The 22,448-nt window shown below is 44.9% G+C and overlaps 1 protein-coding gene across 1 annotated transcript in view; it reads right to left on the bottom strand.

The window, feature by feature from the left end:
• Window positions 1–22,448, bottom strand: part of TPH2 (tryptophan hydroxylase 2) — an 82,817-nt gene that overhangs the window by 9,462 nt on the left and 50,907 nt on the right. Inside the window, exons 8-9 of the mRNA XM_055329012.1 lie at window positions 20,125–20,251; window positions 51–146 (exon numbers count right to left, since the gene is read on the bottom strand). Coding sequence (XP_055184987.1) covers window positions 51–146; window positions 20,125–20,251 — 223 coding nt within the window. The remainder of the gene's footprint in view (window positions 1–50; window positions 147–20,124; window positions 20,252–22,448) is intronic.

Here is a 22,448-nt window from a genome sequence, read left to right as displayed (position 1 = left end):
ACCTTGAGCCAGTTTGCCTGGGAAGGCTATTTTCATTCACAGCTTCATACCTTTAATTCTCCAATGGAGGAAAGTAGTCCTGCCCCATAGGCCCGCAGTTGCCCTTCTTGCTTGCAAAGGCCAAATTCGATTGTGAAGAAATAGCACTGGAAAAAGAAAAAGAAGAAAAGAAAAAAAAAAAACATGGACACACATCCAGTGAACTAGTCAACATAGCTCTTCTCTAGAATAAAATGGCACCCAAAATAAAATGGTGCCCTGGGCATAATTTCTTCAACATTGTCAATTTAAATACATTTGAATTAAGAACATTCATTGAAATCTATTCTTTTGATTAACCATCCCTCCCTAGGTTAAAGGTTAATATGGAAAAGGTATCAACTACTAAGAGTTTCATGCTGAGTGGATTCAGAAACCCCATAAGTCAAATCACATCCCTGGCAATAATTTCAAAATTTAAAAAAAAAACTCGGAAATAAATGGCTACATCACAATCATACGCCATAGGAATATACTACTGTAGGGGCACCTGGGTGGCTCAGCCAATTAAGCATCTGAATCTTGGTTTTGGCTCAGATTATGACCTCATGGGTCGTGGTATCCAGCGCCCCATCAGGCTCCCTTCTCAGCAGGAGTCTGCTTGGATCTCTCTCTCTCTGCCCCCTCCACCCAGTTGCACATTCTCTCTCTCTCTCTCTCTCTCTCTCTCTCTCTCTCTCTCTCAAATCAATAAATAAATCTTTAAAAATATATAATAATATGCTACTGTATTTACCAAGTTGTGTTTCAGTTGACATAATTAAGCTCATGAAAATGCGGAAAAATAACTTGGAATCCAGTGATCCCAAACCGATTTTTGCAGTTTGTTTATTCACTCAACAAGCATTTGGTGAGGACCTACAAGGTGCCAATGTTTGGTAAAGAAACAAGAGCAAGACCAAAAGAGCAAATACATGCTTACCAAATTACCAAAGCCACCATTTTAGTATGAATTTTTAGTGAGATCTTAAATGTCTACCTATGCATGCTACATTCATAGATTCAGGTACATGTGTGTATGTATGAAAAATAGGTAGTAAGAACCATTTCATTGACCTGAGTTTCACCAGCGTCAACAACTACAGCTTTTCCAAGACATTAAGATCTATAATTGTTTCTGTTGATTTTAGGAAATCAACCTAGACAGACAGAAACCTCTGTACAGCCAAAAATCTCACGATGCTCTTGAGAGAGTCTGAAATCACACTATTTTTGCTCTGAGAGAAAAGTGAGAAGTGACAATGAGCAATACAAATTGCATCAAATTAACACTGTCCTGCATTAGTGATGATAGAGCACTGACAGTGTTGAGAAAGAAGAAGTTAAACACCCCTGAAAAGTGATGGAAAATGGTAATTATTTCTAGCCCACGGCAGTTTGCTCTATTTTCATTTGGAGGTTAAAATGTCCCCTGGTTCCCAAGGGTTTTATATTTTTTATTTTTTTTATTTTTTATTTTTTTTTATAAATTTATTTTTTATTTGTGTTCAATTTGCCAACATATAAAATAACACCCAGTGCTCATCCCATCACTGCTCACCTCAGTGCGCATCACCCAATCACCCCCGCCCCCCGCCCACCTCACCTTCCCCCATCCCTACTTCGTTTCCCAGAGTTAGGAGTCTTTCATGTTCTGTCTCCCTTTCTGATATTTCCCACTCATTTTTTCTCCTTTCCCCTTTATTCCCTTTCACTATTTTTTATATTCCCCAAATGAATGAGACCATATAATATAAATGTGCGGATGACCTGTGAAGTTGAGGGAGCTGAATCTGAGGGACTGGCCATTGCAGATCATGGAGCCAAACCTCCTGAGGCAAAACTTCCTCTTTTGATTCACCTCCTTGGGAGGCTAAACGCACAGTCCTTCCTACCCCCTTCGTCACCCGCGATGCCCACTGGAGCTCCTGCTTACTTTGTTCCGACTCTTCTCTCTTTTCCATCATACCCCTTTTATGACATGGTCTTTAACTTCTTTATGCATGATACACACCGTCCGTCCGTATCCCCACCCCAAACCATGAGCGCACGCATCTGCCCGTCGACAACAGGGGTTCCCCACCTCAGCACCGCTGACATTCCAGGCTGGATCATGGCTGTGGGAGGCTCTCCTGTGATTATAGGATATATAACAGCATCTCTGACCTCCACTGACCAGATGCCAGTAGCACCCCCAATCCACGTGTAATGGCTCCTGGGGTATGTGTGTCCCTTCGAATCACTATGTTTGTGTCCTTTGGGTAAATCCCTAGCAGTGCCATTGCTGGGTCGTAGGGCAGCTCTATTTTTAACTTCCTGAGGACCCTCCACACCATTCTCCAGAGCGGCTGCACCAGCCTGCCTTCCCACCAACAGGGTAAGAGGCCTCCCCTTTCTCTGCATCCTCGCGAACACCTGCTGTTTCCTGCGGTGTTCATCTGAGCCATTCTGACAGGTGTGGGGTGGGATCTCGTTGCAGTTCTGATTCGTATTTCCCTGATGCCCACCGATGTTGAGCATTTTTTCATGTGCCTTGGCCATGTGTAGGTCTTCTTTGGAGAAATGTCTGTTTGTGTCTCGCTTGGCCCCGCTTCTAATTAACTATGTGACCATAACCTCTCTGGTGTGTAGTTTTTCTGCCAATGACATTTATTCATCAATTCATTCATTCTACAAACAGTCCTTGAGCACCTATTATATTTCAGAATCTGCTTTAGCTGCTAAGGATATGCAACGAACAAGGCAACAAAGTCCTTAATCCTATGAAGCATATTTGCTACTGGGATGAGATATAATGACAGAAATCAATATACAGGATAATTCCCGGTGGGATATGCGATATAAATAACAAATCCATGTAATAGGTCAGTATTAAGCAGGAGAAATGGCTGTTTTAGACGGCATAGTCAGGGAAGGCCTCTCTGAGGGAGTGATATTTAAGCTGCAACCCACTTGAAAAGCAGCCCTTTGTGCAAAGATCTTAGGGAAAGGACATTCCCAGCAGAGGAAGCAGGTGCAAAGGCAGGAACGGATTTGTATTTCCAAGGGCAGTGGGAAGTCACTGGAGGGGTTTCAGGCAAGAGACAGACATGTTCTGATTTAGTTTCAAAAGATCGTGCTGGTGCTGGGTAAAGAACAGACCGTCAATGGGGCAAGAGCCGCAGCAGAGAGACCACTTAGGAGGCAGAGGCAGCCAAGGAGCTAGGAGGGTAGTGACTTAGACAAGGACCTGGGCCACGGGAGGCACGGGATTGGGGGAAGTCAGCATCACAGAGGCCTCAGGAGGAGCACCAAAATAAGAGCTCTGAGTATGTGTTGAAAAGTTAAAATACAGCCCTCAAGTCTGTCCTCCAAAAAAAATTATATATACTTAAATATATATAAAGTATATACTTATATACTTATATATATACTATATATGCTTTTTAATATACTTTTATATTTTAATATAAATATATATAAATATATATAAAAAGTATATTTTAATGCACTTTTTATATATACTTATATACTTATATATACGATCTATGCTTTAAAATATACTTTATATATATTTATATATATAAAGTATATTTTAATATACTTTATATATACTTATATACTTATATATACTATATATGCTTTTTAATATACTTTTATATTTTAATATAAATATATATAAAAAGTATATTTTAATAATTTGATTTTTATATATATTTATATACTTATATATACTATATATACTTTTTAATATACTTTTATATTTTAATATAAATATATATAAAAAGTATATTTTAATATACTTTTTTATATACATACTATATATATACTTTTTTATATATATACTTTTTTAATGTTTTTTAAGTAGCCTCCATGCCCAGTGAGGAGCCCAACACAGGGCTTGAACTCACAACCCAGAGATCAAGACCTGAGCTGAGATCAAGAGTCAGACACTTAACCGACAGACTCTTCCAAAAACTTTTGCACAATCCTGGGCACAGCGAAGGGAAGCGGTCATATAGTCAGAGAACAAGAGTCTGGGAAGTTCAGCCTCCCATTTTCACCAATAGGAAAACCCAAGCTTAAGGAGATAAAAGTGGTTTACCCAGGACCAGCCTAGACAGTGACATTTAAGAGATCTAGAGCTCCAAATTTTTTTTGAAGATAGATTTATTTATTTATTTATTTATTTATTTATTTATTTATTTATGATAGACATAGAAAGAGAGAGAGAGAGAGAGAGAGGCAGAGACACAGGTAGAGTGGGGAGCAGGCTCCATGCAGAGAGCCCGACGCGGGACTCGATCCCGGGACTCCAGGATCACGCCCTGGGCCAAAGGCAGGCGCCAAACGGCTGAGCCACCCAGGGATCCCCTAGAGCTCCAAATTTTAAAGAACTCAACGTCTGTCACTTTTTTAAGTTTCTAGGTAAAAGCCCTAACAGATGCATGATCCTCCCTTATGACCAAAAATGGAGAAACAAAAGCCTAAATGAGGAAAAAACCAGAATCTCGTCGCAGCTGCTTAGTGTGCTTTTGGCGGATTCCCTAATTTATGTTGCATTTATAGCGCATGAGATTCAAAAAAAAATCCCTGGAGCCTTAACATTGGATACAGAAGAGTTTGTAAATGAATGAATGAATAAATAAATAAATAAATACTTTTTTAAAATAAATAAATTAATTAATTAATTAATTACTTTTTAAAAAAACAGAGAAAGAGCCAGAGAGCTATCACATCCCAAAGCCTCCAAAGCCTCCAGTGCCAGCTATAGGATAATTCGGGTCAGCCTGGTAAGGGCCTTCTTCATTTTCCCCGTGCTTCATCAGTGCCCATGTGATGATCTAAATCAAAACAGGCTGAGAGAAGCCCTGAGAAGGCGTGGCGTGCCTACACTGGTCCTCACACACGTTGGGCATCCCCTCCTATTTTAAGGCAGGAATCAAAGGTCCGCATCAACTCAACCAAAGGTTGAAGGTTAAATCCATCAGCGGGTCTTTGGTCCCCAGGCCTGTCGAATCAGGGCCAGCTCAGAGGACAGAGCCAGCGTGCGTCTTCCTTCCCATCACTCCACACCTCGCCTGGGAGTCCTTCCAGAAACCCTGACCTCACGCAGCCCCATCTGCTCGCTCTCTGTCCACCCTGGTTCCACAGCCTACCCCCCCCCCGCCCCCAGGGAATCAGACCTCTTACTCTAAGACATTTGCAGCTCCATGTGTGGCTAACGGACAGAGAGAAACGGCAAAATGTGCCCAAACCTCCAGGGATGGCAAAAATTTGAATTATGGACCTGCTCAGGACAATTTTTCTCTGTTTTCAATGCTGGTAGAGACCTCACAAGACAGAGTGCCCTGGGCAGGATCACAGATGGGCCAGCTGGGACGGCGGCACGCAGCATCTTGCCTGGCTTTAGATGTAAGGCCTGCTTAGAGCTGGACCAGATGACCCCTCGAAGACCTTTCGGGATTCAAGGATAACTAATTGCTTCCCGATATTTTAAGAAAATATAATTTGTTTTCATCAGAGCACTCTCCAGATGTGGATCTGTGACATATCCTCCCTAGAGATTCACCACATAAGTATCCTACCTATTAGCAAAACCAAGCAAAAAAAATAAAATAAAATAAACCACCACCCAAAACCCCTGAATGTTATAAGAACACCTGTAAAAGAGAACTGTAGACCCTTGGCCACTGATGTCTTTCCAACAGAAACGAGTAAAACCAAGACTATCACCTCCCAAATTAAAGGGTACCTTTCATCAGAGCTGATGTGCATGCATTCCAAATTCCACAGCCCACTAATTATATGTAATTATTTATAAATATTTTATTTGAATGTAATTACATATAATCATTAGCTGAAAGCCAAAACAGGAGTGATAGATCAGACCTCTTGCACCGAAGAAGAACAGATTCCTTTACACGCACGCCGCCCTCGGGCAGCCAGGCACGAGCACCAGGCCGCAGGGCCCGGGAGCTGGGAGCTGGGATCCGGAGCCAGGAGCTGGGCCACCCAGTGCTGCTGGCACAGCCTCACAGGTGGGGACCCAGGGCCGAGGCCGCAGGTGCACGCGGCCCTGCAGGGTGATGTACCCAAGCCTACAACACTGCCGAGAAAATGCCTCTGAGCACCCAGGGCCTGGCCTAAGTGCCCCACTATCCCGATCTTCCAATGACTCAAGTCCTACGCACCTGCATGGGTGCCTCAGGTGTTCACCGACCTGCATCCCTCGCCAGACCCCGAGTCCCCAAGGAACAGGGCCACGTCCACCTGCTTCACGATGGGCTTCTGACTGCCTGACACACGATAGGGATTCAGCAAATGTTTGCAGAATAAAGAAATGAACGGGTCTCAGTGGCGTCCGTCAGAGCTGCAGGAAAGGCAGCTGGTCCGGAGTCGGTGGGGCCAGGCCTTTGTCAAGGCAGCTTCGCGAGGAAGCCGAATGCAGCGTCCCCGTTGCACCGACTAGAGCTCTGACTCTCACCTCCGGAAGCACAGTCCTCTCCTCGGGAGCTGAACGGGGAAGGCGAATGGCCCAGGAGGAGTTTCTGTGAGTCCCGACCGCGCCGCCGCTCCCCACATGGCCCATTCCGGTGCGTGGCCGTGCTTTATCACAGAGGACTTTTCACCGCTGTCGTGAGATGCCAACACAGGGCCCCTGGGTACCAATGCAGAGACACACCCAAGATGCGTCCAAACGGGCCGACGGCATCCTCTGGGACTCCTCCAGGAGCTTCTCTGTGGCTTTGGCACGAATGCAGCTGTCGCACAGCCCAGCTGCAGGCCCCTGGCTGGGGTTCTCTGCAACCTGAGCTCCTCGGGGGGAGCAGCGGACCTCTGAACCCCAAATGCATTGCTTTCTTTTGCTGGGAAAGGAGTGCCGCCTGTGTCAACGAGCCCAGCAACGCTCCCAGGGGCCTGCAAAGTTTGGTCAGGAATCCGCTTTTCATGTGCTCTCACGGGCGCGCACAACGTGTGTCCATGTGTTCCCAGAGCTGTTTCCCCCAACTGGCCTTTCTCTGTGTTCGCTCAGCGGAGGCGGGCTATTAACCCCGGGGAGGCTTCCCCCATCTCCGGGGAGAAGCTTGGCATCTTTTGGGGAGGCCTTACCTTTACTATTTACGGGTGAAATGCTTTCCATTGCAAAGTAGCCTGCAGCCTCCCTGGCAACCCCTGTAATATGGGCTGCAGAGTCTGCACTTCACAAGGCAACCGCGGAGTCGCTACAAGGTAGAGAATCACTCAAGGTCGCACGGGGTGTCCCCTGCCCTCCAGTCTCACAGACACGGCCCCCCAGACCATCCAAGTGCACAATCACGTCGAATGGGCTCGCTGCAGGCCCCGGGCGCTCGGCACTAGCCAAGCAGCTTCACGACGCCCTATGGCGTCAGCCCTCAACAGCTCTATGGGATGCACCAGAGTAGCAGCCTCACCACAAGGATGAAGAAGCCAGGGCACAGAGTTCAATTAGCCTATCCAACATGGCCCACAAAGCGGTGACAGGGCCCAGATGGGAACCTCGGTCACTAGGCCCTAAAGCTGGCACTCAGAGTCACCCACTAACAGGACGGCTCCTAGCAGGTCCCGAAGGGCACACGGGCTCAAGGGAAGCCACACAGGGCCGTCCACGTTGCTCAGTCTACTCCATGCCAGCCCTCCCTCTTGCTCCCCGCCGGTATGCTTATCTGAGATCAAGTGCCATGGGGAAGGGTATTTATTGACTTTCTGCAAAAAAAAGAGAACAACACGGGGGATGAATACGGATTAGATAAAAGTTGCACTCATCCATAAGGACAACCTAATGCAAAATTAGCAAACAGGAGACTAAAATACGCGGGGAAACCAATTTTTAATTAAAAAGTGGCATCCGCTAACTTGTTCCTCCAACATAAAAGACAAAAGGAGGAGCCCGCAAAACTCATTAGCGGCCTACGACATTCACAGGACACTACGCAGCCTACCTGAGTGAAAAGTCACAAGGCCCCTATTTCCAGAGTCCTTCCAATTTATTCTTTCTTCTTCCATATAATAGATACAGTCCCTCCCGACAGCACAGGTGTTTGATGAATGGATGGACACTTCCTTGCTCCTATTTCCAAGGCCAGGGCTCCCTCTACTAGGTTCCTTCTTGACATGGCAAGACGGCCCTGGAAAAACGAGAAGGCCACCTACCCAATGTCAACAGTGGTTACCGCCACTCTGATATTACAAATGATCTCTATATTCTTTTCCTTCCTCACCTATTTTTTTTTTACATTTTGTTTTCCTCCAGGGAATATATGTCACTTTCATAATAAGGAAGAGAAACAGAGCATTTTTGTAACGACTTTTCAACAAAGGGGTCCCCAAGTCACCCTGCCTCGGCCCTCCCTCCACCGCCGAGGGAATGATTGTTTATGGACACCATAAAGGGCAGACTGCCAGGCCCTGAAAAGAGTGATGAAGGCCCGTGGGTGATTTATTCCCCTCCACCCTCCTAGCATTTCTTACTTACACCCACTGCGGATCCAAGACCTCCGATGACAGCATTTCCATTCTCTGGGAAACCTTTCCCCACCCCGAAATCCACTCATTGGGAACATGCCAGAAATGCCCATCTTTACAGTGACAAGCATATAAAATCTAGGCGAATTACACTATTTCTAAGAAGGCAGCAAAGAGATTTTTAATCACCGCGTGTTCAGTCTCGTGCCGTGTTTCTCATTGTGCTTCCCTTCATTGTGGTGGCTCATAATGTACAGTAATACATTTTACATCTACTAAATGCGTTTTGGGTTTTTATACCACGGTTCAGAAGAATAGCTTTGAAAATCCTTTTGACTCCTTTATTTGAAAACTACATTTGCAGAATGGGGTAATTAAATTCCTATAGTTCCATATAGTATCACCTCTGCTATTCCAGCTCATAAAAAAACTTAAAAAAAAAAAAAACGACCATCTTCCCCCTGATTTTGCCAGAAATGGAATTACACCACTGGTATTTCTGTTAATACCACCGATATTTCTTGTTGCTTCTTTCTATTTCTTGTTAATACAAGTCTAAGATTTTGAGAGTCTCCTCCATTTACAGTTAAACCAGAAAACTCCTTCTTTTGTACGTCTTTGTGGAAATTTCAAATGAGTGCAGAAATCTTCTGTGCTTGATGAATGCAGACTAGCTTATTTTGAGGAGAAAAGGTAAAGAAGGGCTCAATGTCGGGGCTTCTGAATCACAGGAAGAAGTTATTTCTAGACAAAGAGCTGGAGGATTTAGGGCCTTAAGATGACTCTAAAGTTAGGAAATCAGTAATACAGAAGCTTCGGTGCAGTTAGGATTTCTTGGGTAACGGCCTGAGAATGACATAGACGGGACAGGACATATGCCACGGAAGTGTTTAATATCACTTGCTCCTCATTCGGCCTCAGGTAGGAGAGAAACTATGCTCATCTTAAAGAAGACACTGGAGGCAAGAAGTGGCAATGGACTTGTCCTGGAATGCAAGCTCAGGAGGCAGCCCAGGCGGGATGCAGATCAAGAGGACGAGATATAAAAAAAAAGAAGAAGAAGAAGAAGAAGACGAGAGATAACAAAGGATGTGAAGACCTGTTAACTCTCCCGCCCTGTTAGTAGGAGTGGAAATTGGTGCAGTGACTATGGGAAGTCATACGGAGCTTCCTCAAAAAGTCAAAAATAGAGCTGCCCTATGAGTTAGCGGTGCCACTTCTGAATACATATCCAAAAAAGAATGAAAATGGGGTATTTAAAGAGGTACGTGGGCTCCCGTGTTTACTGTAGCATCATCCAAAACAGCCAAGGTAGAGAAACAACAGGAGCGCACAGACACACGCATCGACACGGGGCACTCAGCGGAACCGTATCCAGCCCCGAGGAAGAAGAGGCCTCTGCCCATGGAAGCCACATGAATGGACCTGGAGGGCACCCTGCTAAGTGCCAAAGGCACACAAAGATGAACACCGTAAGAGCTCACTCTACAAGGAACATGAACAAAGCCAAACTCATAGAAACGGAGACTAAGATAGTGGTGACCAGGACTAAGGAGAAAGGTGGAGGTGGGGGGTGGGGGTTGGTCAAAGGTGCAAACCTCCAGGTAGAAGACGAAGACGTCCTGGGGCCCTTAATGTCCAGTAGGATGACTGGACTCAACCATCCCATGTTACATCCTGGACGTCACTAAGCAAACACATCATCGCCAAAAAGAAGTGGTAACTACGTGGCCCGACGCAGGCACTGGCTAGCGACACACCCACGCTGCCATATGTAAGTCAAATCGGCATGCGGTAGACGTCCCACTTCCCCCAGGTTGGATCAATCATACCTCAATAAAGCTGGAGAAAGTAAAAGAAAAACAAAAAGCGGGCGCTCAAGCCCCTCTGGATTAACTTCAGGGTACCACACCGCACGCTGCCCGCCGGGCCCCCCAGAAGCAGCTTCACCAGGCGCCAAGAGGCGCCAGCTGCTGGCTCATGGGCTCCCGCGTGGATAAAACCAAGTGGGCACAGGGATCCCTCAGCACATGGAGAATGAACAGCTACCAAAGCATCCCCACCACTGAGTCTCCAAGTGTCCAAAATCGGTTGTCGGACTTCTCTCCCCCTTACCTGCAGTTGCACAATGGCTCTCTCCCAAGGCCCTGGGATACAGTCTTAAATGACGAAGAAAGATTTGAGCTGCAAAAATATGCAACTAGGGGCACCTGGGCGGCTCCGTGGGTCACGCGTCTGCCTTCGGCTCAGGCCACGATCCCGGGGCTCTGGGGTGAGGCCTGCATCCAGCTCCCTGCAGGGAGCCTGCCTCTTCCTCTCCTCCCAGCTTGTGCTCTATCTCTGTGTCTCTCTCTCAGATAAATAAATAAAATCCTAAAATACACACACACACACACACACACTCACACACACAACTATTCTGGATTGCAAATCGATTCGTTTTTAACCACAGCGAGCAAGGTAGGGCTCACTTTTTAATTCCAAATAACGACGGCGTCCTCATCATAACAGAAACGGATGGCGATCCACTCCTAATGGCAAGGATGGCTAAGATAAGTGAGACACACACACACACACACACACACACACAGGGAAAACCATCTCAGCTGTGACACCAAAGTTCTCAGAAGAGAGCTATCGTCGGAAGGAAGTGAGGCCTTGGCGCGCCCAGGCCCAAGAACACTAACAGGAAAACACTGAAAAAGTTATGCTTTCTGGGGCTAGCAGAAGTGCAGCGTTCCTACAAGGTGCTACTGTTTTTCTAAATGCACAGAAGACATAAAAACGAAAGAAATGCATTGGAGCAGATACTATCAACTTTTAATTAAGTCGCCCTTAGAAATAACACACACACCGATCATCTGCCCAAACATCTCAATTAGGAATGTACACGAGTGCATTCCTTCCAGCTTTCTGTCAGCTTTGTACCAAATGATCCAAACAGCTGAACTAGTTCAAAGACTCTACATGGAGGAGATAAGCCTGGAGCTTATTTCAAGCTTTCTGTAGAGATACCGAAGTGGTCATTTTTAGTGTCATCCATCTTCAGAAAGAACTAGAGCTGGGCATGCGTCTCTTAAAAGCATATCTACATTCCCCACTCCTGGCCAGGTAGGCAAAGACCCAGGAAACAAGCCAATGTCCTCCCGCGGGCAGGAAAATACTAATTAGCAATTCATAAACCAAGGTTACCTCTACCAGTGCGCTTCTGGTGTGAATTACAGTCGATTGTTAGTTGCAGACTGTACGTTTCATTACCGCTCTCAGCATGGGAAAGTCCTGGTTATAACTGGAAATCCAAACACACTTGATTCATGACCATCAGAAGCCCCAGTCAATGCAAACTCTCTTACTCAGAACAATAAATTATTTCTTTTGATAAAGTACAAACAGAACCTTAGGTTATTAATTCTCTGACAGTCTTATTCTGGAGGGAAAAAAAATGAAGCTGGTGATCAAGTCTCTGTTCACAATGAATTGTACCCTTTCAAAAATCATTCTAGACTTGTGTCTCCTCAACTGTGTTCCTTGGAATATTCAAAGCTCAAGATGCTAACGTGTGTTCTGCAAAGAGAGCCTCACAACCATATAATGCATTTCCTGGATTCTCGAGTTCACTATTTTCACATTTCCAGAATGAAGCTTCATCTTAAAATGTTAAAAACTTTACTAACTAAATCTTTTTTCTCCAAAAAAAAAAAAAAGAAAGAAAAAGAAAAGACGAGAAAAAAGAAAAGCAGCTCTTAAATTAAGACTATATTTTACAACCAATTCCATCTTAACACGGATGAAACATGGTAAGTTCACAGAAATGACTTTTTTTCATTACCTGTGGAGATTCGCCTGGCACATTACCACATTAAAGTCTCTGGAAAGTCCTACACTTTACAGACAAAACAGTTTTCTTTATTTAACTCAATGTTTCCCAGACATACTTGCCCATGGATCCCTCCTTTTCGAGGACTCACGATAGCATTTCAGGAGACTGGCATTCTGGGGAAGACCACTCATTGTTTTATTACCCTTGGCCAAGACTCTTCTCTCATCAGCTTTCCAAGACCCAGGGACAGAAACCTTCAATCATAAAGTGAAGGTGAACATGTTTCAGAGTTGACAGAACGGAATGGATGACCTAAAACTCTGCAGGGAGAAAATTCCAGCTGGGCCAGAGGCCGATTCATTCTGCTTGGAGACATCCGCGGTGCATTCATACAGAGTGCCTTCTCCAGTGCCTTTGCGGTGTGAGAAATGAACAGACTGAATTGAAGCCACCCACTTGGTAGGACGGGACATCCCGGAGGATGGGAGGCACCGTTGGGTGTAAGGACCCCTGTATGTTTCCCAACATCTGGAGGGAAGAGAAGCCAATATTCTTCTAGGATTGGTTCCTAAATTTACTTCATCGGCAGGTCACCGCGTGTGCATTCTCGTAAAATTGAATAATGTAAGTCATATGGTCAAAGCACCAGCGGGAGAGTTTGAGGACAGACACTCCACATGGAACCAATAACATGGCACTCATGGACACCAGCACCCATTTTTAGGCTCAAGCTAAGTCTTAAATAAAGTCATTTGGTGCCAATACCCTACTAACCCAGTTTGTAGAAAAAGTATCAAACTGTGGAAAGAGGACTGGAAGACTAGCCTGGGCCGAAAGGACGCTCAGGCCTTGTCTAACAGGCTCTCCTGCCCGGCAGCTCAACCGATTCTCTGGGATCAGCAGCAGCCGCAGCACCCGGGATCTTGTCGGAAGCGCCAGCACGCAGGCCCCATCCCAGACCTACTTGATCAGAAGCTGCCTTTCAGCAAGATCCCCGGGTTAGTTTCCAGATATCGTGGTCTGAGCGGCACTGACCATGGACGGGAGGTGGTTTCTGACCCCACTGAGGACTCATCAGGGCTCGGATGCGGTGACGCCAGGCCCCAATTTGTGAAGATGGATCAACGGCAAGTGATCTCCGTCGGATAGGAAAGACCCTCTCAAGGTTAAGGGGGTGCAGTCCCGTAGGACATACACCATTTGCACCTTATTCCAGGATTCTCTCTTTCAGGGACAACATGGTCTCAATCCCTCCAATTCTTCCTTGAGCGACGTTTATCATCCTGCTTGTCCCTCAGTGACAAGTCACATAAACCTTTGGCACATGCTCAGCCCACACGCGTGGCAATCACGCTGGTAACTGTTCCCAGTTTCCTTCAGAAACAGTCGTCTCTTGACAGACCTGGGATACTCAACCTGGGGGGAACACTGCAAGGGCCACCTTTCCTTGGGGAAAATGGTGAGCAAACAGTTAGCAAGCACACCTAGTAGGCCAGAGATGAAAACCCATGGGCCCACCCCTCAAGGAAGGTAGGTCTACTGTATGGTCTGACCTCAGACACAAGGCCGGCAGCTGGGAGCCGGTGCTCCCCTTCAGCTCCCAGACACGGTGTGTAGCCAAAGGACATTTTGCTTTGTTTTAATTTCTGGATTTGGAGGCCTTTAGATGTGACGTGTATTCTCCAGTTCTCCACAGGCTCCTATACTCCTCATTATCGTATATCAGACTGTTTCACGCACGTTTGCTACCTCTCTGGCCCCTGAAGGCATTCAGGTTTACAACCCTCAAAGAAGACACTAATCTTTCTGATATTTCCCACACTTCTAACTCTGGGAAATGAACTAGGGGTGGTGGAGGGGGAGGGGGGCAGGGGTGGGGGTGAATGGGTGACGGGCCCTGAGGGGGACACTTGATGGGATGAGCACTGGGTGTTATTCTGTATGTTGGTAAATTGAACCAATAAAAATTAATTTATTAAAAAAAAAGAAGAATATCTTGCTTGCTTCCAATTTGGGTAATTGTGAATAAACTTGCTATAAACAACAACAAAAAAAAGACACTAATCTGTGAAATCCACTTAAGCCAGCACTACAGTGGGAAATGGCTCGTCTCAAAATCATAGCACACTCTAAGCTGCACTTATTGGGAATATTCTTGCATATCTATCATGCGCAGACCCCGGACAGCTCCGACGACTATGAAAAGACTGCAGCTGCCAAAACCTGGGGCCTTCTTCATTATCCACCAAAGGGAAAATTATTTGCATGTATAACAATGCATCTGAAATACATTTTCCGATCATCAATTTCTGCAGATACAAAAGAGTTTCATTTAAACGGTTCTCAGAGCGTAGAAACCCACTGCCCATGTAAACAACAGAGAGAGCTCCATTCTCAAAACTGAGCATTATTAAAATGTCAAAATAGGGGATCCTTGGGTGGCTCAGCAGTTTGGCACCTGCCTTTGGCCCAGGGCGTGATCCTGGAGACCCAGCATCGAGTCCCACATCGAGCTCCCAGCATAGAGCCTGCTTCTCCCTCTGCCTGTGTCTCTGCCTCTCTCTCTCTCTCTGATATACATAAATAAAATCTTTTTAAAAAATAAAAAATAAAATAAAATGTCAAAATAAATACCATGCAGAATACAGCAAGAAGAGGCACTACAGCCATCGGGCGATAGCCTGGTCGCTCTGAAACCAGACCCAGGAGTTCAAAAGCAGCTCCAGACCAGAGTTGAGTGAGACCAATTAGTCCCAGTGGACTTTGTTTTTCTCCTTGGATGGATCTGCTGACAGCACATCACAGAAAGTTATTAAGAGTCTGCTTCCGCAGGCGTGACTCTCTGTTTCCTAAGTGCTTGACTTCACTAAACAAGGAAAAGCAGGCACTATATAAACAGAGTCATTAATAATACAAATCTCACCTAGAGTAAAAGAATAATATGGGCTGTCTCGTTGCACCGCATAAATGGTGATTTCTGTGGCTTTCCATTTGTCCTCTCTATGGATTTTTCTCCTTTGGTACATCTCATCTCTCATTTTACCCCAGTACTTCTTCAGGGGACTTAATGGGAACGACTTGGAGGAAATCAGCTAATCACACCTCCATTTCTCACCTGGACAGTACGAGACCTCGCCAACCACCACTACCCACCCACCCCCCACGCCCCCGCCAATGGACTTTTTACACCTCCCAGTGAGGCCTTAGTTAGTCCTTTGTCTCTTAGTTTTTGTAACTGGGTCGTTAAATTGGGCTTTTTGCTACGGTATATGGCTTGAGGGTCATTCCTATGCAGTTATCCAACATTTATACCAGGGTTTACTTTGAAATTGCCTGGCTAGAAGCTGTGTTTCCTTTCAAGACCACCTTCCAGTAGTTTTCTGCTCGCTTTGCTTTTCACCAAGAGATGGATGTGGTTTCAGAAGTCAAGAGCAATTTTAGTAGCATCTCAGGAAAAACCCTCCCTAGCCTCTTCACACCGTGAGTTACTCCTCCACACTCCCCATGTCCCTCAAAAAAAAAATGCTTTCCAAATTTCTCTTCGGTCTGAGAAACACTTTTCAAAGAAAACAGGCAGCCTATGCAACTGGAAGCAACTGGAGGAAGTGGGACCGTAAGGCTTGTGAGAGGCAGGAAATCCGAGGGAGTTGGGGTGGGGGCTGCCCATATAATACGGGGAGGAGAGAAATAGGTACATTAGGCAAAACTGCCGTGAGTCCTCCCCACCCAACAGAGTCTCCATTGCATTTAGGAGGGACTGAAAATCTTTGGTGTTGAGGTCTTTTGCGAGTTTATACTCTCTTGGGTTGGTTGGTTGGTTGGTTGGTTGGTTGGTTGGTTGGTTGGTTGGTTGGTTGGTTGCTTTGAATTATGGAAGCTGCTGAAAGATTCCAGGCAGGTTGGCTCCCCTGGGGGAGGAGCCTCCTTTACGTGGCACCAGTTCCTTCCTACATACAAATGAACCTCTCTGCCGGCCCTTGCTGGCGATTCTGAATCCCAGTCTCCACTACTGAACTCAGAATTCAAACACATTTGGAAGATTCATCTTAAATACACGTCTGCATCTCTCTCCACAGGCATTAATATAAGTGGGGGGTGCCTGGGTGGCTCAGATGCGTGGGCATCTGATTCTTGATTTTGGCTCAGGTCATGATCTCAGAATCTAGAGATCAGAATCGAACCCCGTGTAGGGCTCGGCACTCAGCTCAGAGTCTGCCTGAGGTTCTCTCTCTCCCTCAGCCCCTCCTCCTGCTGGTGCTGTCTAAATTAATTAATTGATTAGCTAATTAATTTTTTAAGCCGATACTGACTCTGGGTTTTCAGTATTTTTGTGTACAAGGTCGTGAGCTCCTTGATGCAAGTACTACTTTTTTTTTTTTTGTCTTTTCCTATTCCTACCTCTTGGTACCTAGGACTCTTTAGCCATTTAAAGACTAACTATTGATTGACTTTTGCAGAGATGCAGGTACATTCTAGGAAAAAGGCAATGAAAAAAATGAGAGAGAGAGAGAAACGTGATTAATGACCTAACGATCTCTAACAGATGGAAGCATTTTTGGCGCTCGAGCAATCCACAGCCAAGGGTATTAGATCATGCTAAGGAATGTAAGTTCCAAAAGAAAGCTTATTCATCCTACAAACTTACTGGTCCTAGTGGAATATGTCTCAAGATACAAGTATTTGTTCCTTCTTGCAAATGTAAGACTAAAAAAGAATAATGCCCCCCTCTAGATGTCCTGCCCTCATCCCTAGAATATATATTATGTTTCCAGATATATTTAAGAATATGGACCTTGAAATGGGGAAGTTTTTGTGAACTATTAAGGGGACCCAATCTAATCACACAAGTCCTTAAAACCAAAAGACCTTCTCCAGCTATATGCCAGTGAAGAGAGAGATGTGACAATGAAAGAAAAATCAGAGAGCTGCAACGTGGCTGGCTCTGAAGACAGAGGAAGGGGACCATGAGCCAAGGAATGCAGGCAGCCTCGAGACGCTGGAAGAAGCAAAGAAACAGATTCTTCCCTGGGGCCTCCAGAGAGGACACAGTCCTGCTGACACCTTAACTGTAATTCCGTGTCAGATGTCTGAGCATATGAAACCGCAGGGTAACAAGTTTGTGTTGTCTCTAAGCTACCTGCAATTGTTAACAGTAGTGATAGAAAACTAATACAAAAGGCAATCCTCGTTTTGAGCAAGGCCCTATAAACTGGGGCCTTTTGGCCCTGTTTGGCCCCCAAACCAGAGAGATTTCTTATTCTGGCTCAAACTGTCCCCCCAGTCCCCCTTCCCCCACTTTGCAACTTGGCTGACTGTGTCATCTTTCAAGATTCAGCACAAACTTTCTCTCCCCTGAAAGATCTTACTTTTACCCATATTAGGCTATAAATTTCCCAAACATGAGGACGATGGTATATTCTTGGTGAGTGTTCGTTTCAGTGACAGACTTCATTATCATTTGATGGAGCGTAAAAATAAGGCCCAATAAAACCACTTCCTTATCACTTGCTGGGATCCACAAACATTCCCATCAACGAAGTCCTACCTCATTCTGAGTCCTCCTCCCTTTGGACACATGCAGAAAGAGCCTGGCTGAGCTGAATCCCAGGCTGCGACTGTTTAGAGTCAGACAAGTAAGTAATACCTGCATCCCTGGTGAAGAAGAGTACACGCTGTAGGGGATCTGAAACCAGAAAGTTTCGAGGGAAATTTCCAAGGCATGGAAAACATTCTAAAATGTGGAGATTAAAGACAGAGCCAAGGTTTGAGAATTAAAGGGCAGAACTTGGTGGTGTGCTGGCCTTATAATATGTCTATGCACATTCACTCTGACACTCCTTCTTTCAAAGGAGCGTGGACCCAAGTGAGTCCCTTCTGGGGAACACAATACGGGGGACACGAACGATGCGTGATCAAGTCACAAAAGTGACATCACCACCTCCTCCCCTCAGTCTTTCTCTTTCTCCTCCACCCCCGCCCCCACAACCCCCTCATTACTTGCTCTAGGGGAAGCGATCTGCCAATAGCCACATGGATGAATTGTCTTGGCAGAGAACTCCCCCAATCTTCAGAAAACTACAGGCCCAGCCCACATCTTGACAGCAACCACAGGATGAGTCCCTGAGCCAGAACCACGCGGCCAAGATGCTGCTCAAAGTCCCAAACACAGAAATCATGAGATAATAAATGATCACTGGTTCCAGGCACAACGTTTTGGAGGTATTTGTTATGCAGTCATAGACGGCCAACATACACGAGACACCATCCCCAGGGTAGAGGTTGCCAATTGGAAGTCAAGATCCTGGTTCAGTCTACAAATATATTTTCCTCAGCTCATTATGTTTTTTTATGAGCCAAAACTCAAAAATCATTTAAATTCATCTAGAACTCTAGATTTCCAGTCTCTCTCAAGACCGTGGCGACCTGGCAACACAAAGGCCGCTCTCCAGTCTGGCAGCTGTAAGCGAGAACTGAGGGCCTGCCTCCTGCCACAGGTGCTGCCCAGCTCACCGGAGCCCCCACGCACCCCGCTGACTATTCATCTCTACACCGACATGCACAGCATGGCTTTTGCACCAGTCTTTCTCTTAGATTAGGAAAATATTTCTCATTTCTTATATCTCTGGAAAAACTAGGAAACCCAAGATAAACTGAGGGCTTAAAATGAGTCTTAAGAAATCTAGGAGAACAGGGGCCCTTGGGTGGCTCATTTGGTTAAGCATCTGGCTTTGGCTCAGGTCATGATCTCAGGGTCCTGGGATGGGGCCACGTGCTACAGGCTCCGTGCTCAGCGGGGAGTCTGCTTCTTCCTCTCCCTCTGCCTCTCCTCTTCCCCTACTTGTGCATGCTCTCTCTTTTTCAAAAATAAATAAACAAAATCTTTAAAAATAAAAAAGGAAGAAAGAAAGAAATCTAGGAGAACATGCATTTCTTGGTGGGAGAGAAAAATATCCCTCCTTGCTTAATATGCCATCAATGAGTATCCGTGTCAGATACACACAACTTAAGATCCTAGAAGCTTTGCTCATCTAGGCAAAGGGGCTGGCCCCTGTAAATGAGCTGGCTAGAGCTGCTCTTTCTCAGCCTGGGCTCTTTGAAATGGAATTAAAGTAAGCAAGATGAGCTTTGCTAGATTTGGCTTTGAGCATCTTAAAGAAAACCCCCAATATGACACCTCTCCTCTCGTATTGCTTGGTTTGAGAAAAACCTGGTTGAGAACATAGTAGCTATGAAGTCTTCTTCTGCTTCTGTACTTGTAATAATTGTTTAGCTTCAGCTGCTTATTGCTGACTCGAATTGTGTCTCACCACACCCATATTGACTAATCTGAAATAATCTCAAGCGCAACGCCTACTTTTCCATAAATGCATATATTACTATTCCTAATGTCTCTAGGAAATAAACACTGAACTAGAACAAGAGTCACCAAATTTCAGCACACAAACCAAATCTGGCCCATCGCCAGCTTTAATAAATAAAGTTTTATTGGAACACATCCACACTCATTCATTTACATACTGTCTATGGCTGCTTTTGCACCACAGTGAGTGAGCTGAGTAGTTGTGACAGAGACTTTATGACCTGCAAGCCTAAAATATTTACTATCTAGCCACTCCCTGAACAAGAAGGATAAAATGCTAATATTTTGATGGTTAATAAGCTAAGAACCCATTGTGCTTCAAAGGAATGCATGGGAAACATTGAAGTTACCAAGCCCTCTCCAGAATATTTGCCTTATAATTCAGTTGATAACTCTAAAGCTTTCTTTCTCTTACAAATGGACATAAACACAATAGTTTTATAATTGAAAATAAACTCACGGTGGCCAGTTTCTGAACATCTTCATCTGATGCTCCCAAAGATGCCAGGCCTATTTCTTGTGAAAACTGAGCAAACTTCGGATCTGCAAGTAGTGGGACGTGTCCCAGGAGTTCATGACACGTGTCTCTGACAAGAAAAACGTCATTTAAAAAAATGTTATACAAAAGGCTTTAAACTATCACAGGCAGAGCAAGACTTAAAATCCTACCTAGAACCTTGGCATTATAATTAATCACCGTTACCAAATTCCATCAAGTCTAAGATTTTTAAACACCTTTTAACATCTCTGAAATCCAGATGCACCTTACACTTCACGGCATCTTAGATTATATGATATCCAATATTTGTAATAAATAATAGCAACTACTGACTTCAAGTGCTTACGATGCCAACCACACAGTAAGTGTTCTGTTACACACCCTGTCCCTATAAAATCCTCAGGAGAAACTTAGAGAATCATAGTAACGTATTAGTGCAAAATCCTAGAGACCAGGGGTGGGCAATCTACAGTTGCAGGACAAATCTGGCCCACGACCCATTTATAAATAAAGTTTAATTTTGAAGACAGCCATAGCCCATCGTTATGTATTGCCTATGGCTCTTTTTAACTAAAACTGCAAAGTTGAGTAGTTGTGACTAAGAACCATATGGCCCGCAAAGCCTAAAATATTTACTAGCGGACCCTTAACAGAGAAAGTTTGCTATGGTGATAAAGCCAAAATTTGAATCCAGCTTATGGTGGCTTCTAAACTGTTGCTTTTAACTCTTAAGCTACACCGCCTGCCATGTTACACTTTGCAGACCCCGGGAAACAGCAGAGGATAGTATTATCATCACCAAAGGGGTTTTTATCATAAACAAGTTGTCTGCCTATAACTCCCTTGAGCCTGCACAGTGGGAAACCTTCCCAGTCCTCTGCTCCGTTAGCCTGAATGAGGAAATAATAGAAGTTTAGGTCTGCTCTCGTTTGCCTGAGCTTCCATTTGGAGCCAAATGATCAGGCCAAGGCAGGTACGTGTCATGGGGAAGCAAAGCAGATGCCTTCCTGAGTCATCACCTTCATGAGTCACAAAATGTTTCCTGATACCAAGCTATCCTGGAATTAATTCCCCTAGGACTCTCTGGGAATGGACCAAAAAGCTGCAAAGTTTTATTTTCCTGGCAAAAAGTAATTAGCCAGGTAGTATTTGAAAGATGTTTCCTAACTTCACTTGGACTCCTCTAAGGTGTATCACTTCAAATAGATGCTAGAATATAAATGCCCAGTGCTGCTACTATTATTACGAGTATAAAGTACATTGGGTGGTTATGTGGTTGAAGCCAGTCAATGTTGGTGAAGGGCACAAGATTGATGCCCACATAAAACAGATGGCGTTACTCAATCAAAAAAAAAAAAAATCTCGTTCCCACAACTCAAACCACATCCCTGGCCTTGGCCAGCCCCTGCACAGGTACATCAGGTTGAAAGGGCAGCCAAATGAGAATATGGAGACAGGATACTACAAGAAATTTTCATTTATTCCCTGTCAACTGTGTGCCAATAGCTTTCTTTTTACACAGGCCTGGATGTGTGGAAAAGAAAACATGCTGTTAGTCTCCAATCATATGACTTAAGGCAGAGAATCAGACTCGTGGGATTTTAGGGCATAAGGAGAATTTAAATATTACCTGAGTCCTTTATTTCACCTATAAAGACATTCAAGACAGAAGGGAATACAGAAAGCAAGCTAACATACTCTGAGCTCCCATTGCGTGCTGGGGGCTGCACTAAATGTTCTCATATCATATCAGTAATTTATCTTTACTTACAAAGAAGTCTTACGGTTCCCATTTGATAAATGGGGAAACTACAATCAGTAAACTTAAGCATCTTCCCAAGGTCACACTCTTAATAAGAGATGGACAAGGATTCCTCCGACTAAAAGCTGTGCTCTTTCTGCTCTGTTGTTTTAACTGGTCGATGTGGAGTAAATGAGCAGGGATAGGTCAGAGGGCATCACTTACGCTGTAGGGAGAGCGTTTAACCAAGTTGATCAGCACGAGTGAAAATGTAGTCATGTGTTGCAAGCCTCTTTTCCTGCCACTCAGTGGCCTCAGTCCCCTAAATTACTTGAGGAACCATTTTAAAAACATAATGAGAGCTCAGGTCACGATCCCAGGGTCCTGGCATCAAGCCCTGCACTAGGATTCCTGCTTAGCGGGGAGCCTGCTTCTCCCCCTGCCCCTCCCCACTGCTCATGATCTCGTTATCTCTCTCTCTCTCTCTCTCAAATAAATAAAATACTAAAAATAAAATTAAATAAAAACATCAGTGACTAGGTCC

Source organism: Nyctereutes procyonoides, unplaced genomic scaffold, assembly GCF_905146905.1.
Source record: "Nyctereutes procyonoides isolate TBG_1078 unplaced genomic scaffold, NYPRO_anot_genome, whole genome shotgun sequence".
In the NCBI taxonomy this organism is placed as follows: Eukaryota; Metazoa; Chordata; class Mammalia; order Carnivora; family Canidae; genus Nyctereutes; species Nyctereutes procyonoides.
Note: the sequence above shows the minus strand (reverse complement) of the source record. Positions and strands in the feature narration are given on the sequence as shown.